The sequence below is a fragment of the Opisthocomus hoazin genome, chromosome 6 (genome assembly GCF_030867145.1).
Source record: "Opisthocomus hoazin isolate bOpiHoa1 chromosome 6, bOpiHoa1.hap1, whole genome shotgun sequence".
Taxonomy (NCBI): domain Eukaryota; kingdom Metazoa; phylum Chordata; class Aves; order Opisthocomiformes; family Opisthocomidae; genus Opisthocomus; species Opisthocomus hoazin.
Window position 1 is genome coordinate 7,369,197 of NC_134419.1, and position 16,994 is coordinate 7,386,190.

General features: G+C 36.9%; 1 protein-coding gene across 10 annotated transcripts in view; it reads left to right on the top strand.

Annotated features, from left to right (window-relative positions):
* The window catches only part of TUT4 (terminal uridylyl transferase 4), a 56,150-nt gene that overhangs the window by 12,835 nt on the left and 26,321 nt on the right, over window positions 1–16,994 (top strand). For 7 of the 10 annotated variants that reach the window (XM_075424484.1, XM_075424474.1, XM_075424475.1 and 4 more), the window contains 8 exons: window positions 827–1,502; window positions 3,832–3,995; window positions 7,509–7,625; window positions 9,803–9,980; window positions 13,148–13,236; window positions 14,445–14,496; window positions 15,310–15,379; window positions 16,328–16,454. In XM_075424484.1, coding sequence (XP_075280599.1) covers window positions 941–1,502; window positions 3,832–3,995; window positions 7,509–7,625; window positions 9,803–9,980; window positions 13,148–13,236; window positions 14,445–14,496; window positions 15,310–15,379; window positions 16,328–16,454 — 1,359 coding nt within the window. In that variant the 5' untranslated portion in view covers window positions 827–940. The remainder of the gene's footprint in view (window positions 1–826; window positions 1,503–3,831; window positions 3,996–7,508; window positions 7,626–9,802; window positions 9,981–13,147; window positions 13,237–14,444; window positions 14,497–15,309; window positions 15,380–16,327; window positions 16,455–16,994) is intronic. The other 3 variants (XM_075424477.1, XM_075424482.1, XM_075424483.1) reach the window with 2 other exon arrangements.

Sequence of the window (16,994 nt, forward strand, 5' to 3'; positions counted from 1 at the left end):
ACAGACCCACTTATTCATGCTTAGCTTCCCATTGGAAAAACAATCTTTGAGTTCTCTCCAGCATAGAGCTCAGATGATATAACACCTAAAGGGCTGAGATTTACATAAGTAAAATTAATCCGCAGCTAAACAGAATATTTACTATTTGTGGGGTTTTTGGCTGAGCAAAATTGTATTTAATTGATGGCAGTTAACTTCGATTAGAATTGTATGTGTCAGAAATATACTAAGTATCTGTGGATACAGGTCATAAGTCAGGTTTATTATTAATACTTTGAACTATATCTCTAAATACTGGGTTTTTTTAAATCAGTTAATAAAATGGAGCTTGCTTGCATGAAACTGTGTTAGTTTTCTCTAGTGGCTAATTTGAGCTGTGTGCTTATCGAGTGGTAGTTTTTAGATGTGTTAATTTTTTTCTTTTTTTTTTTTCCAGTGTAGTTGCAGACATCTTGGTTCTTGTTTTTTTGGGGGTTTTTTTTTGTTTTGTTTTTGTTTTTTTTTTTAGAAAGCCAATAATAAGAAGGAAAGAAAAAGCAAACTGTTGGCAGGTTTATCACTAAGTAGTTTTTAACGTGTTCGGCCATATTGTCTCTTCATATCCCCACCTCTTCTAAGTAGAAGTCAAGATGATCAGAATTTTCATGAGTTTTACTTTAATATGGAATATATTATGAAAATTCACTTAATGCCTGTGGGGGGAACAACCTTCCTATAACAATTTGTAGTTATGCTTTTCTTTAGAGAGGTTTATTTTAATGCGTTGTCTACATAGAGCTTTGATATTTTTCCTTCAGTTTAAAAATGCCTATCATTATTTCTTCAGTAGACAATCAGCTACGATCCTTGCCTGCACAGTGGATTTAAAATCAACTGCAAATTGCTGAAGAATTGCACTTCAAGTGGTCTCAAGGGACAGGAGAAGCAGGTCTTCACTATAATGGAAGAGGCCAAGAGCTCAAAGAATGGAAATCATGACCCAAGGAAGTCTGTCCGTCTTGTCTGTGAGGAAGGCAAAGCAGTCAAAGTTGCAAATAATCAAAATTATAAACATAATAGAAATGACAAATCTGTAAAGGATGTTGGAAGAAGTTCTCCAAGTGGGAATAGCAGCAAAAAAAGTAAACAAAGTGATACTTGTTCTGAAAAACCAGGAGAAAATAAATCATGCAAAGTAAATAGTTGCACTGCTGGAACTAAAGATACGGGGTCAAATGTTCAGGATCGAAGTCACGGAAAAGCAAAAAAATTTTCTAATTTATCAGCAGCAGTGGAAAACCTAAAACAGACAAAAGCTCAACCAGTGGGCGAAAACTTTCCAGGGTCCCATATTTCAGGGAATGGGTTCAGTATGGAAAGCTTAACAGCTACGCAGAAAGGGAAACTGGTGTTGGAAAATCCACTGGGAGTTCATACTTTGAAGACTAGCGTTGATCGCACTGGTGATCCTGGTAAGACTGCTTCAGATCAAAGAAAAATGGAACATAAACCTGATGACTTCAGTGAGTATTATTCAATGCTACTTTATTTAATTTTCTTCTCGTAAAATTGTTAACAATCTGAAACAGGCTTTGAAATGTTTCTGTTTGTGCATTTTTTTCACGTATAGTAAGTTGCAGATGGCATTTAGAGAGAACATATTATTAATACAAGCATATTATGTAGAGAATAAGAGATTATAATAATAGCGGTCCTTTTTTCTCATGCCTAAGACCTAAACATCTTTGCAAGATACTTAGTGTGCGTGGGTTTCAGGCAATTTTGTGTATACAGTGTCTTGGGAGGGGGGAACCCTTCATAATATCATTGCCACTTACGGAAATGCCAGCTATTATTGCTTTTCAGAAAGATCAGGGGATAAATCTGCATGAGAAGCTTTTTTTATAGGTAGGGGGAAAATATTTACCTTTTTTCCTGTGATTGTTGTGCTCTTTTTGTTACTAAAATAATTTAAAATATGTTTTGGCAGATGGCTTTTCAATTTAGGGAGCTCTGGAATATGTATGATCCGTCAGTGGTTGCACTTAAGAGTGTTCAATTCTTACACATGTTTTTCAATTTCAGAATTAAGTATATGGATCAGGCTTTGTCTCAATTCAGGTTGATTCCTTAGTTCAGGATATGATAGCCCAGAAAGCCAGCTGTATCTGGGTTGCATCAAAAGCAGCATGGCCACAGGTTGAGGGAGGGGATTCTGCCCCTCTGCCCCGCTCTGGCAAGACACCGCCAAGCTCTGGAGCCCTCAGCACAGGACAGACCTGGAGCTGTTGGAGCGGGGCCAGAGGAGGCCCCAGCAATGATCTGAGGGCTGGAACCCCTCTGCTGTGAGGAAAGACTGGGAGAGCTGGGGCTGTTCAGCCTGGGGAAGAGAATGCTTCAGGGAGACCTTATAGCAGCCTGCCAGTACCTGAAGGGGCCTGCGAGAGAGCTGGAGAGGACTTTGTACGAGGGCATGGAGTGATAGGACAAGGGAGAATGGCTTTAAACTGAAAGAAGATAGATTTAGATTACATAAAAGGAAGAAATTCTTCACAATGAGGGTGGTGAGGCCCTGGCAGAGATTGCCCAGAGAAGCTGTGGCTACCCCCTCCCTGGCAGTGCTTAAGGTCAGGTTGGACGGGACTTTGAGCAGCCTGGTCTAGTGGAAGATCTCCCTGCCCATGGCAGGGTGTTTTGGAAGCAGATGATCTATAAGGTCCCTTCTAACCCAGATCATTCTATGATTCCATGATTCTGTGATTTGTCACACATTTTCAGAAAGTATTTTTTTCCAAGAGAAATGCAGTTTTAAGATGGTGTGCCAGTGCAGGCCTTCTATTTGAAGTATTTTCCACTATTGCAACAGCTACAGCAGTTGCTTGTATGGAAATACTAGGAAAATATTATGGTACCTATTTTTTTAGCTATCTTAATAAATTTGAACAGGAAAATCGAGTTGAAATGGCAGCATCCTGTTATCAGTAAGCTCTTTGTAGACCACCGTCATGTACTGTAGGACCATCTGTCACTGAGAAACCAGGACTTGAAAACTTGCTCAGTTTTGTTTCCTAGCTGATCTGGGGGCACAGTTCTCATTTGAAAGGAAAGAAAAAAGAAAAAAAACCCCACAAAACACAAATAACCCTCAGTTTTGCTGATGTAAAAACTATTGGAATAATTTAAGATTTTGATGTTTGTGCAGATTAATGGACTATGAACAATTCATAGGCATCTGGAGGAACTGGCCTTTTGGAATTGACCTCGTGTTCATGAGTAGCAGTGTTCCTGAGCTCCATGGTTGCTAGCTGTGGGCGGCAAGGTGTTGCAGTGTGTTCAGATGCAATTCCAGCAGCTTTCTAAATTGAGGGCTTCAAATGCCTGATGACTGGCTCTGTTTGGGTGAATGTCTTTAAGGCAGTCCTGTTACCTTTTCCTTAACTAAAAGTATTGTGTAAAAATGTTTAAGCCTAATATTTCTTATTCCTGTTATAGTAGAGCATCAGGATCTTGTGTACTCTGTTCTGCATAGCAAAAAAACCCCTTTCTTGCCTTGAAGAACTTAATAGAGATAGTGAAATTCTGAATGAAACACAAAATGAATCTACCGTTTTTTTTTCTCTATTTGAATAATGCTCTTAGTAGCAGACTAGTCTCTGAAGTCTCTCCAAAATACTTGTTAACATAATGGAAAGATTCTAATTTCTAAGGTGATTTTGGCCAACCTTTGGACAAAAACTAGAATGTAGCTTTAATTTGTGTCTGGCTCCTTAATGAGATGTTCTTGACTGCTCTGTACTTTCACTTTTCCTCTCCTTGAGTTACTGTGATGAAAGTAACTGTTTCTTTCTTTAGGTAAAATGAAGAATTCTGAATCAACTAAAGAACATACTTTGGAAGCTGATTATTTAGAAAACACTGCTGTTATTGATGAATCTAATCTGACAGCTGAACAGCAACTGGGATTGAAGCAAGCCGAAGAACGTCTGGAAAGAGATTATATTTCCCGACTTGAAAAAGTAGGTTGAGTTATTTATCAGATACAAAAGAAAATGGGTGTCGTCTTTCATTATCATCACCATATTTCTGGTTGGGTGGTATTTCTACTAGAGCCTGTTGCCTCTGTTTCTTTCTTCTTTGTAATGAATGACTTTAGTGATCTAAGATACTATCCCTAGTAGTTGACTAGTCGTTCATCGTGGCAGATGATGTGGATTGAAAAATTAGTGTTGCTTCTGTGGCACGTGTAGCCTTTGTAGAACAGTATTTTTAAATTCTATAGACCTAAAGGTTTACAGCTCCATTACTTACATAAGATTTTCTGGAAATTCTCATTACCTGGAAACTCGAAATACAAGATCGAAAGGAACCTTGTACAGTCTTCAGTGTATCAGCCTTCTGCCAGTCTGAGTCACCTGTTGAAGGTGACTCCTTAAAAATGTTCATCTAAACTGTTCTTAATATTATCTCCAGTGAAACAAATTTTGAAGTCAATGTAGGTAACTCAGAAGTTTTTCTTAATGTCTAATGTGTGTGTTGCAGCATTTTGATCCCTCGTATATTGTCCTAGGAAAATAAATACAAGTCTATTACTTTTTTTCAGCAACTTTCTACACCTTTGAAGATCTTTGCCATTCCGGCAGTCTTATCTTTTTTTAGACTCTCTCTTTGTTCTTCAGTCCTAGGGATTTTTTAGTTACTGGTTCATTCTTGTTGCTTTTCAGTAGGCATCCACCATGTAACTGGTATCCAAAATTGGACATGCAGTTTCAGCTGAGGTCTTACATATGAATAGGAAAGCTGACTTCATCTGTCTGAAATGTAGCATTTGTGTTTAGGATATCTGCTTTTATAGCAGCAATAGACGCTGGCTTGTAGTTTAACCAGCAGTGATCCCCATATCCTTTTCTTAAGAAATGCTCAATAAGGTGTTCCCAGCCCTGTGTATTTTGCAGCTGATAATACCTAAGGAGGAATGATACTTTGCTTTGATACTATTTAATTACAGCTTATTTATTTCCTTTCTCTTAATTTGCTGTGATCGCTGAATTTTTGTCATACTACGTCTTCTGTAACCTCTCCAACTTGGTATCTTCCACGTTTGCAGTCAGCGCACCCTCTGTTGCATTTCCTAACTCTGCAACAAAAATATGAATGTTTCTGATCCCAGAAGGACCCCTGCTGAAAAATGCTTGTCACATACTTTTAGACTGGTGGTGAACCGGTCTAGGTGTGTGTGCTCTGACGACAGTGTGCTGAGGAGGTTTGCTCCCACCTTACTGTTCTTTATTTAGATGGTGTTTGTGGTCTCCTTTTGAGACTGATGCTATGACAAGTGACAAGAACTTTGTAAAATTCAAGATACAATATCTGCTGCTGCTTTTTCAAGCCCTATGATTTCATCTTTAAAAAAGGATCCTAAAACTGGTTTAGTGCAATTTGCTTATAGCAGATCAGTTTGTCACCTATGACCTGTTTTTATGTGCTTATTATTAACTTACTTTATTACAGTATTTTTCTGGGTGCTAATTCTGACTGGTTTCTAATTCCTTGGTTCATCCTCTTTAGGCTTTTAAAGATATTCTCAAGTCGGTCTTTCATAGTGATCTGGCACCTTCCAATTCTCTGTGAGTTCTTTAAAATACAACTGGCTGAGATGGATTAGCTCCCTGAATAGCCAAGAACAAATTTCATGAGGCCTGGCTCGTTTGGATGCATCTGTCTTACTCAAGTAGTAGCCTGTAGCATTTTTGTCTTGCTGTTTTGAGTTCTTGCCCCTTTCATTGGTGTTAAGCATAACTAGATGATGTAAAAAAGGCTTTACAATTAAGGCAAAAGAAAAGGCATTCAGTATTCAACCTTCCTGGTAACATCTGTTGACATAATACTGCAGACGGGTATTGTAAAGAAATACCCCCCCACCACCACCTTTTTATGGTATTATTATTGCTGATATTCATTCAGTTTTAGAAGAATGGTAAAATATTTTTGATCTCCTTCAATCTTCAGGTATTGAATACTTGAATCTTCCAAGCTAGCCCAGTGTAACTAAGTTGTTTTCCAAATGGATATTTAATTTCATCTTACTAGGTGTCTGTCTCATAGGAAGTAAGGGTGAAGAGAATGAGTAATAAAAGCATAATGATCATGTTATTTTAAAGTGATACCCTCAGGTGTCAGACTATTTTTTTTCTTTTTTATTTTTTTTTCCAAAAGCAAAAGATCAGACTCAGTAAGTGGAAAAACTTGCCCAAATTTAGCTGTGGTTTAGGTTTCCGTATAGTAAGTCAAATTTGTTTTAACTGATCTGCAGTCCACCTTAGTGTCTTAAAATGGTGTTCTCTGTTCATTCGTTGTTACATCACTGTTTAAACATCTGGTGTTTCAGTATACTTTCCGGTTTTAGTAAATATAGATGTATTAGAATTAGGATGAAAATGTTAAGTGGGATTTTTTTCTCTCCCAGTTATAACTGATAGCAGTTATTGGAAAAATGCTAACCAGTCTGGAGGAAAACTAAGGTTTTTTGTTGTGGCCCTTTTGTCTTTGCAGTGAGCATATCAAAAGGTTTTCAATCTCTATAGCTGTGTTTTATTAGAGCAAGAAAATGCAATTACAGGACGAGACAGGAGTGTTTGCAAACATTGCCTCATCTTTGCAGAAGTGGTCCTTTTGGCCTTTTAGTCTAGTAGTTCTTGGTGGTTTCCTGGTTGAATAAGCTCCACAGTATCCCCTCTTGCTCCCTAGGAAAATAGTGATTTCCCCCTCGCCCATCATCTCCCGAGGCGTGGCTGCTTCCTGCAGACTCTCAGGGGTCTCCCAGGTGGCAGCTCTCCATTTGTGTACTCCATCTCTCCCAGCCTGTGTGTACAAAAAGATGCTTGTTCTGCATGTTTCTCCAATTCTGAACATCCCAAATTATTCATCAAAGTGGAATAATCTTACCCTTTGCCAGGTTCCCACCTTATCCAGGGTATAGTCATTAGTAAATCAGAAACTGGTATCTTCCTCCTTGTTGGCCAGCTGCAGCCTTTTTAATAGAACAAAAAATGCAGTACTTGAACAGTACGTTGTGAATATACTAGCTAAACAACAACACCATCTGCCATAACAAGTACAATAGATAATATGATGAATACTTCACATTTTCTCATCAGAGAAAGGAGGATAGATGCTGAGATTTAATAAAGCTATAGTTATTAAAAGCTTGAGCTGACAAGAGAATGGCTTACTGGCCTTTAGGTCAGCCCTAAGAGGCATAAACTCTTCAGTCTTAATCTTGCCTCACTAAAATTTACTGAGAAGTGTAATATTCAAGTCATCTCACTTTCTTTCCTCGCTTTCACCAGTTGTCATATGGGTAAAAATCCATTTCCACTGTTGTTTTTTGAAGATTACTTAATGTTTGCAAAGCACCTTGAGATTAAAAGTGTTACATAATTGTTAAATACAATTTCTTGTTCAAAGAATTGAGTTTTTCAGACACTATTGGCAGAAACATTTTCTTTTAATCTATGGCCATTTTTCCTCAGCGCTCCCCAGAATACACCAACTGTCAGTATCTATGCAAGCTCTGCTTAGTTCACATTGAAAATATCCAGGGAGCTCACAAGCATATTAAAGAAAAACGTCATAAGAAAAATATAATGGTAAGTTAACAAATAAAATTTTGACTGATTTTTTTATGTTTTTTCCCCTTCTTTTTTAAAAAAAAATTTTTTTTTGTTATGTGGTGTGTTTTCTTTGGTCATCTTCATTTAGGTGAAAGTTTGTGTGCTGAGCAGAGTTCCACATATTTCTGTTGCTCGTTTTCTGTTTGAGAGGAAGGGCTTGGTGATATGTCCAGGCAGAGAGGAAAGAACATTTTTGGTCATTGCTTCTGAATTAGTGTCTCTGAGTAGTGGGCAGTTCATCATACTTTTAGTAACAGAACACAAGGTAACTTAGGTGAGAAACCTATTTCGTTTTTCTGTTTCTTCCAAAAATAGTATTGTTGGTAGCAAAACCTCCAGGGACTGGAGGTGGGTTTGGGGATGTTGATCTTTTCTGTTTTTTCTCTTTTGTCTGACTTGTGAAGTTTTTTATCTACATCCTTTCTGTGGTGGGTGAGTGGGGTGGATAGTTTGTCTAGACTAAGAAAAGAGAGTTAAAGTAGGGAGGGAGTCAGTTCTTGAGTCACTCGTCATCTCTCTGGGTTTATGTGTGTGTTTGAAATAAAAAACAGTTCTAAGGCTTTCAAAGAGAAAAACAGTTTCCTTATCAGATACCATGGTGTTACTGTTTGGTTTGCTTTGAAGAACTGTTACACGCATGAAATTCAGTAAAAGGTGCCCAGATTTTCTTGCCAGTCCATTTTTGTAAATGCTGATAAAGAGCTACAAATTCTTAAGTATGTAGGGTTTTGTGATTCAGATGGTTAAAATTACTCTTCCTACAACCAGTTTCCAAAATTCAGTCAATTACTCCTGTTTCCATGTATTTTTTTCCATACTTCTGTTTGTAATTAATGCTCTATCATATATGCAAGCCATCACCTGGAACACTCTGAATGCCATAAATCCATTACATCTCAGAAAGTAACATTTTTGTATTGTACTCAGTTATTATTTGTAAAGGATTCTGGTTCTCTTGCTATCTGCTAAATTGCATTGTGGAAAAAAAAAACCAAAGAACAAAACGGCAACAAACAAGACCCATGTTTGATATGGAAAGGCTTTCATACCATGCTTTTCATCTGGGCATGGAGATAAAAACTGAGGAATGAGATTTTTTTACCGCTGAATGGAAATGCTAGAGGACAGGGAGCAGTTTCAGTTTTTAACACTTATCTCCAGATAGCTTTATGTTGTGTGCCACATTACAGGAATAAGTGGTATGTGACTGTCTAAATGTTACTTCATAAAATATATCTATTTACAGCTGTAACTATGAGATACATGACTATCAAATAAGCTTAGCAGCAGCTGTGGCTTCCCCACTCAAGAAAAACCCGAAAGCAGTGCCATTAAAAAAAACACAGCCCTCTAAAAATGCACATATTCTTTCTTATGCTATATTTGTTCAACTAAGAACAAAAGAGTTGAGAGATGCAGCCTGTAACTAACCAAACATTTTCATACTGGACTGTGTTTTCTAAGTGCGTAGTTATTTTCTGGTTATTATTTATTTCTGTTGTCAGTCACATGTTTCATTTAGTTGATGGATTTGTGAAACAGTGATTGTTGTACTTACGCCCAAATGACTTGATGCGTCTGACATATTTCTTGCTGTTGGATTAAATTGATAATAATTTCATGCACTAAAAATAGCACTTTCTGGCACCAGCTGTTTAGGCAACAATGGGACTCAATTTACCAAAATTTATTGGAGCCAGGAATACTTTTTCTGGCTCTGATATCTTTCCTTCAAGTACAATCCGCTCTGAAAAAAAGTCTGTGTGACTCCAGAAAAACTTTCTCGGCTCAGTTAGTTTTACTATGTAGGAACAATTACAGCTTTTCATTTCCTTGGATGAATTCTGTTTCAGAACTGTCAGAAAATGTGGTTCAGGAATGTAACACAGCAGATCTCATCCCCAGTTGCCAGCCGTGAAACAACACGTTCTCTTTGAAACACCGAGCATCTACTGGCATTTCTGTGAGCCACACTCATACGTTTGCCAGTTAGACCGGGCAGAGTTCCTGCCTCTGAAAGTGTTTGGTCAGGACACCGTGTAAACAGAAGACCACAAACAGCAAACAGTATGTTCTAATGTCATGCAATGGTGTGAGATAACCTTTCCTCTTAAAATATCAGTTTTTACTTTTATCATCCAACAATTATTCAGGAAAAACAAGAAGAAAATGAGCTGCGTGCCCTCCCATCCCCCTCTTCTGCACAGTTGGCTGCTCTGAGTTTTACACTCATTGAGGCAGCAAATGAACAAGGCATATCAGATGACGACTTCAGAATTCGTCAAGAAATTGTAAACGAGATGGAGAAAATTATTCAACAGCCCTTACCAGGTATTCATAGTATTCTCCATTTTCTTTAGGTGAAACTTTTTCTTTATTTTAAACAGATTTTGATACCATCATTAATGGTAAATTAATACATTTGGGATTAAATTATCTTCATATTATACAATATTAATATATACAGGCATTTTAATGCAGACTAGCAATTGATCTAAAAGGAGCAAACAAACCTACGAAGAGGAAAATATGATTGTGCTTGTTTTTACCTCTTTCTGGTATGCGTTTATTGAAGCTGTGGGTCCTCTTTAAAGTGATGATTTCTGATGAAGATTGGAAATTTCCTGCCTGGTTGTGTTTAAAGCCTCAGCCACTGAGGATCTCCCTCAGGCTCTAGTCCTACAAACCTTTCCACCTATACCTTGCCTAGCATTACTGAATATCTGTGGCTGTTACACTAGAGTTTGTTTTTTTTTTTTTTTCCAAGTGCATTTGATTAAACTAATATAAATGTAGCAGGAGGGGAAAATGAGGAGGAGTTTGAAATGTATTTTTTTCCTACCAGTCCTTCAGTTGTTTATAACATCTTTCAGGGCAGATAGAAGTTGCATGAGGCAATTTTTTTTTAAAGCATAGTTTTAGGAAAAAAAATTAGACCTCAGCTATGAGTGATTTTGGTGAGTGTATGAGACATTTGCAGTACTTAATTGTGATCTGAAATATCTGCAGGTACGAATCAGTGACTGTTCATTGAAACAAGTCATTAAAATCAACAAGAGTTATTGTTTAACAGGTATTTCTTCTCATGTGTATTTACGGTAAATGGGTCCTAAAATGAGGAGAGGTGTACTTTGAGATCAACTACAGCTTCCCAAAGTCTCTGCAGTTGACTCAAATAGGTCAAAATACTACATTTACTTTGCCATGTATGAGTATCATACCTCATCTGCCTTATTCTGGATTGAGTGCTTGATGTTCATTAAAAATTAGAATAATCTAGAAGAAAAAGTCTGAGTGGGTTAAGTGCTTAGTCCCGGTTTTTTTTGCTTGAGTGGGTCAATAAAATTCACTACATTAGTAAAGTTTGTAAAAAAAAAAAAAATTATCTGGATAAGTTGAATTGTAGTCTTCCCCCTCCCCTCGCTTCAGCAGCACAGTATGTTACTTCAGTAGGACAAGTTAAAGATTCACATCCAAGTTATGCAACAGTTGGAAAATAAAATAAGTAAAGCAACAATAAAATAATCTTCGACATTTGCTTCTTTGCATTGATTTCCCATCGTCTCCTATAGTTAATACGCTGGGAGTTTGAGAGCTGATTTTTGAAGCTACAGTAATGTTGACATTATTTTAACAATGGTTTGTTTTCCAGCGAATCTGAACAGAAGAAAGTATTGATCTCATTGACAAAAAAGAAGTTTTCAAACTTTTTGTTTCATTTGTATTGAAACTCGGTTGATATTCTGTACTATCCTTTTATTTTAGACATAATGTATTTTTTCCCTTTGCTCTATAAAAATACAGTAGTATTGGAGATTTTGTTTGCTTGCTGCAGAATGATCAGCTTTAGTTTTAGGAGCTGTATTAAATGTGTGCTTAAACATAAGGTGCTGAATAGAACAGGGACTTGTAGGGTGGAGGTTTGCTGATCTTTGCTCTGTAATATTCCTGTGTGTGGCTCCTAGTGCAAAATTCTGTTCTGACACGCTGTGGAGTTTTCCACTGATAGTACATTAGCATAAGACAAAGCAAAGGAAATTATTACTTTTACATAAATACTGATGAAAATTACTACGTTAGTGTTACTGGACTGGTGAACTTGTTTGGACTGATGAGCTGTTGTGGGGGTGTAGTAGTAGTGGAGGGGGAGTCTGTAGTAGTAAATGACAGTTATTCCCTTTTTCAAAGCCCACTGTGTTTTAGTGAATGTGGTTTTGTAAATTGTAAATTAGGTGAAAATTAATTCATGCACAGTGTAGAAAACATGGGATGTTCTGGCATGGTTTTCTATTGAGCTTGCAATAGAACTATGCAAAAATTCTTACTACTATGCAAAGCAATTGAAAGTATGACAATGCAGTATTATTGTTTTTATTTATTTACTTATTTACTTATCATACAGAAATTCTTTTTGAGAGGGCTAGTTTCTGAGAGTGGAAAATAGAGAAAGGTTTGTTTGAAGCTGTGTATGCATGAGATTTACTTTCTCTTTTAAGAATTATTTTATTGTGGTTCTGATTGAGAGAGATTGGTCAGAACACAAATAAAAGTATTAAGAAAAAATACAAGAAACTCCCTTTTCACTGTGAGGCTAGTTGAGCTCTGGCACAGGTTGCCTAGAGAGGCTGTGGACTCTCCATCCTTGGAGATTTTCAAAACCCAGCTGGGCACAGTTCTGGGCAACCCACTCTAGGTGACCCTGCGTGAGCAGGGTGTTGGGTGTGGAAGGGAGTGAGAATAGTCTCGATTTTCAGCTGACATAAAGATGTCTGAGCTCTAACATGTATCACAGGAAAGTTTTCATCTATGAAAATGATGTCATGAAGTGGGATAAATTACAGTTTATGCAGTGGAATGACATATATCATGATATTATTACTGCATAATTACTCTCTAATAAGTTTAGATCTGTTGTACATCTTTGCAGGCAAGGAACTGTATTAACTACAAAACCACTAAGTGAATACTGTCATTGTACTGTGTCTTGGATTATAATGAAGTTACATTTTATATGCATGCTTTGTAATGAATAGTGTGTAGGAACTTTCTAATGAAATTAAAATATTGTAGCACATAAAAAAATTTTGACAAAAGTGTATGAGGCAACAAAGACTTTTATAATTGGCTAACTGCTGCAGTGAAATCAAGCTGTAGTTAACAAACACTTAAATAAAATCCTGCATCGAGATGGTGACAGTTATTACTATATTTAATTTTATATTAAGAACGAATAAAACTAAAGTTGCATTGCAAAAATGCTTTAAAACAGCTTGAGAAGTTTTGGATGTTTGGTAATTACACTATTTGAATTAATCTGTTTTCCTGTGATGCTGTGTTATGGAAATGACTAGATTTCACAGGAGTGAGAAAGTGGTTCAATATTCTTTAATCTGGGAGTACCACTTGGGAGGTACAGTATCTAAAGCAAGATATGCATCATCCATTAAAGAAAAAATTATTTACTAGCTGTTAAATAATTATGATTCTCTCTCTTCCAGACTGTTCGCTGAGGATGTATGGCTCTTGTTTAACTAGATTTGCTTTTAAGACCAGCGATGTTAACATCGATATCAAATTCCCTGCTAAGGTGTGTAGACACTAACTTGGATTAACTAAGACTGTTTTTTAAACCAAGGCCATCAACATTTATTTCTGCTCCATTGCCTTCATCTTTTGTTGGGGCATACGGTGTTAGAATAGCACAAAGCATATAGTCTTTGATTTGATGTCAGGTGTGCTATGAATCAATTGGATAAAATTTTCATTGCTTACTAGATGACCTTTTTTTTTTTTTTACAATCTTATGCTAGCCTGTTTGTTGTTTTGTTTTTAATTTTGTGAGTATACATTGAAGCAATATGAAAATAGTTGGCTCTGGAGAAGTGTGCTTTTATGTGTAAAGTGAGATCTTCTAGGTCTTTATTCCCCTTTCCCCTCCTCTTAAAGGTGGGGCTAAAAGTGACAATTTTCCCTTTATTTTTTAGTCACTTGCAGGTAGATGTCATATCCCAGTTTACAGTTCACTGTGGTACAAAATTGCTGCAGAGCAGTACAACTCACCTTTAAGCATTGAAGTTGTTGGTTCAGATTTAGTCTGTGATGTTAGCAGCACGCTCCTGTTAGAGGCACAGCTGCTGAACCTGCGCTTTCTTTGACTGTGTGTGTTACACTGAAATTCAAGATGCCTGTTTTGGGTACATACTTACACATGGCATTTTGAAATGGTACTGCAGTTAGGAAGCAAAACTGAACCCTTTTGCAAACAATTGCATGTGGAGTGTCCCATCTCACTTTTTCACAAAGGCCCAGGGATGGTGCTGATTTTTAGCTTTTCTGTGAACTGTTTACAGCTTATCTTTGAAACACTGCTTAAGCTTATTTCTGGCGAGTAAACAAAACACGTTTAAAAAATATAATCTTTAAAAACCCTTGGGAAAGTATTGACATTAAATTCTTTACTGTTGTGCGTTTCTAGTGACATAAATTGACATTGAAATTGTTGAATATATGGCAAGTATTTTGTTTTAACTTTATGATGTCTTAATATGGAACTAGAACAGAAGTATTAACTAAAAAAGGTGTAGGCTAAAAGAAAGCTGGCTAATATGTTTACTAGTACCTGTTTTCATGGTGCAGATAGATACAGTTAACTTTTTCATTAATACTGACACATAGTTTCACTTTGGGGAAAGAACGTAGTGTTACTAGTTGTACAACCTAAGTAGTTTTAAACAAAGTGTAAAATAAAATAGGTTAATTTGAATAATGTAACCTGCTCTGCTTTGGTAATCTTAGATGAGTCAACCAGATGTTCTGATACAAGTGCTTGAAATCTTGAAGAACAGTGGTGAGTTATAGTTGCATCTAATTTCTATTTAACATTCCAACTGCTGTTGTTTTTATGCTTAATTTTTCTGTAAACTTAATTTGGTTGAAAATTAATCAATTTTTGCATCTGAGCTCGTTTTATGAATGTGATTTTTTGGAAACCAGTGCTTGTGTGAGTGAGAGATGAAAACCCGCAGCAGGAGCATGGCAGCCCAGGTAGTCCAGTTCAGATTGCCAGACTTTAGGGTAATAGGGTTAGATGCCAGGTCAAAAAGTGTTTATAGGAGAAATTCCAGGCAGTAAACCTGAAAGCCACTTTCCACTTGCATGTGAACATCAGTGAGAACTATTACAAGAACTATTACAACTATTCTGAAACTTGTAGCCTCCGTGTTCTGTCAGGAAGTCATCTAACCCTGTAATCCGCATGTCTTGAACCAGGTGACACAAGTAGCATTGCATTTTTGATCCTTCAGGAAATTTTGGTAGGTCAGCTCCATGAGTGGTTCTCAAACTAACTTGGTGGTTTGTCAGAGATTCAACCTTGTGTCTTTCAAATGTTGTAACGATGAAAAGGTTCTAGAAGAGATACCACGCCAGTTTCCTGACAAGGGTTTCTCTTTTTTTTGTTGTTGTTTTTTCTTTTTCCTGCTGACAGTGTGATACTGGTCGTGAGCATCAAAAGTAACCAGAAAATATTGCTTACTGGTTAGCTGAGCAGCAAGTAATTTGAGTTCTGTAAAAGCATGGTAAATGTGATAGTTTTAAAGACACAATTGGGATTACTGTAAAAGACTTTCATATGTAATGTGTTTTTTTTCTCCTTGCTTAGCTGTGTACTCAGATGTGGAGTCAGATTTCCATGCCAAAGTTCCTGTTGTCTTTTGCAAAGATGTTAAAAGGTACATGTCATTGCAAAGGGCTTTTAATGAGATACCAATTTCTAGTATGCTTGTTCATGGCAGCTGCTTGCCTACACTCCTGACGATAAGTATTACTGTAACATTTAGCTAACATTCATGTTAAAGGGGAGTTGCTCATACACAAAATATGGTCTACAAAGAAAGCTTAGCTTTGTTTTTGTGCCTCATAAGTTGTAGGACTCTGAAAATACAAGTACTACTTTTAGTTAAAGAAGGGAAAAGTGAAATGCTTTTCAGTTGATATTTGTAATTTCTGTCAGCAGTTTAATGCAAGGCTTTAAAAGCATTTTAAGATACATGTTACCAGTAAGGACACATAATCTGACAGTTTCAGTAAACTCCTAAGAAGTAGCAATCTCCAAAATGAAACATGGTTGCGGTGTGATGTCCACATGGCTTTAACTGGCTAGCGGTGTGTGATTGAACTCTGGGGAGGTAAATGCAACAAGGGTTGGCATGTCTTCCTGTGGTTTTAGATTATGCAACTCCCTTGTAAGTACTAAGAGAATAGAAATAATTATTCTGAGAAGCAAAGTGAAAGTTTTTAGAGCAGCTGTTTTGTGGACTTACCAACTCTTAATATGCAGCAGGCCTTGGGGGGGGTATTTATCTATTTATTTAATTATTTATTTGGTATGTGGAAGATATACATGGAGTTTGAGTTGTGTTAAGATTGCACAATTAAGTAATGGCAGAACTTAGAGCAAAATCTTAATGCTGTTTCATATTTTTAGCTGTAATAAACTTCTGTAAGTTCTAGATCCAACTGATGAGTTCATAGTAAAGAAAATGTGATTATATTCTGTAGCTTTTGTTTAAAAAGTTTGGGTTCTTACGTGATGCCCCGCCTCCTCCCTGCCCCAAGCATCATCTGTATACACAAGGTGATAACTCTTTTTTTTATCTGTTTTACATTTGTAATTATAGTGGTTTGACATGTAAAGTAAGTGCTAGAAATGATGTGGCTTGCCTTACAACGGACCTGCTGGCTGCACTTGGTAAACTGGAGCCTGTCCTTATTCCCTTGGTTTTGGCTTTCCGCTACTGGGCTAGAGTAAGTTGATAAATATTGAGGATAATGAAATATGTTTTATTTCCTTTTTTTAAGTACTGCATACAATGTAATGTGTAATATACCGTGAATGTTTGTGGACAGTAACTTCATGCCACTAGTTCAGCTCTTAACAGGCCAGAATGAGACTGGAGATTTTGGTGTGAAACTGTAAGTATAGATGAAGCTTCCACTATTCTGGTAGCAAGCTGTTACGCTAGTTCCTTAGAACTAGTTGGTTGTTCCTTGAAAACCAGCTCAACAGAGCAATCGGGCCTGAAAACTTTCTGCTATTGAGGTCACATTGAAAAAAGTTAACTTGCTCAAAAAAGGGTCTGTCATCATACCCTGCTGTACTTCTTACAGATGTCAACAGTGATTACAGGAACCAAGTTACAATGTTCGCAGCCAGCGTTTAACTGCCTTGTAATTCAGTCCTGAAATTGCTGCCAGGCCATACTTGACTTATAATGTCTTTGCGTTATTGAAAAATCAGTTGCATGGTATTATTATTATTGTTGCTTGATTTAGCAAGCTGTTTAT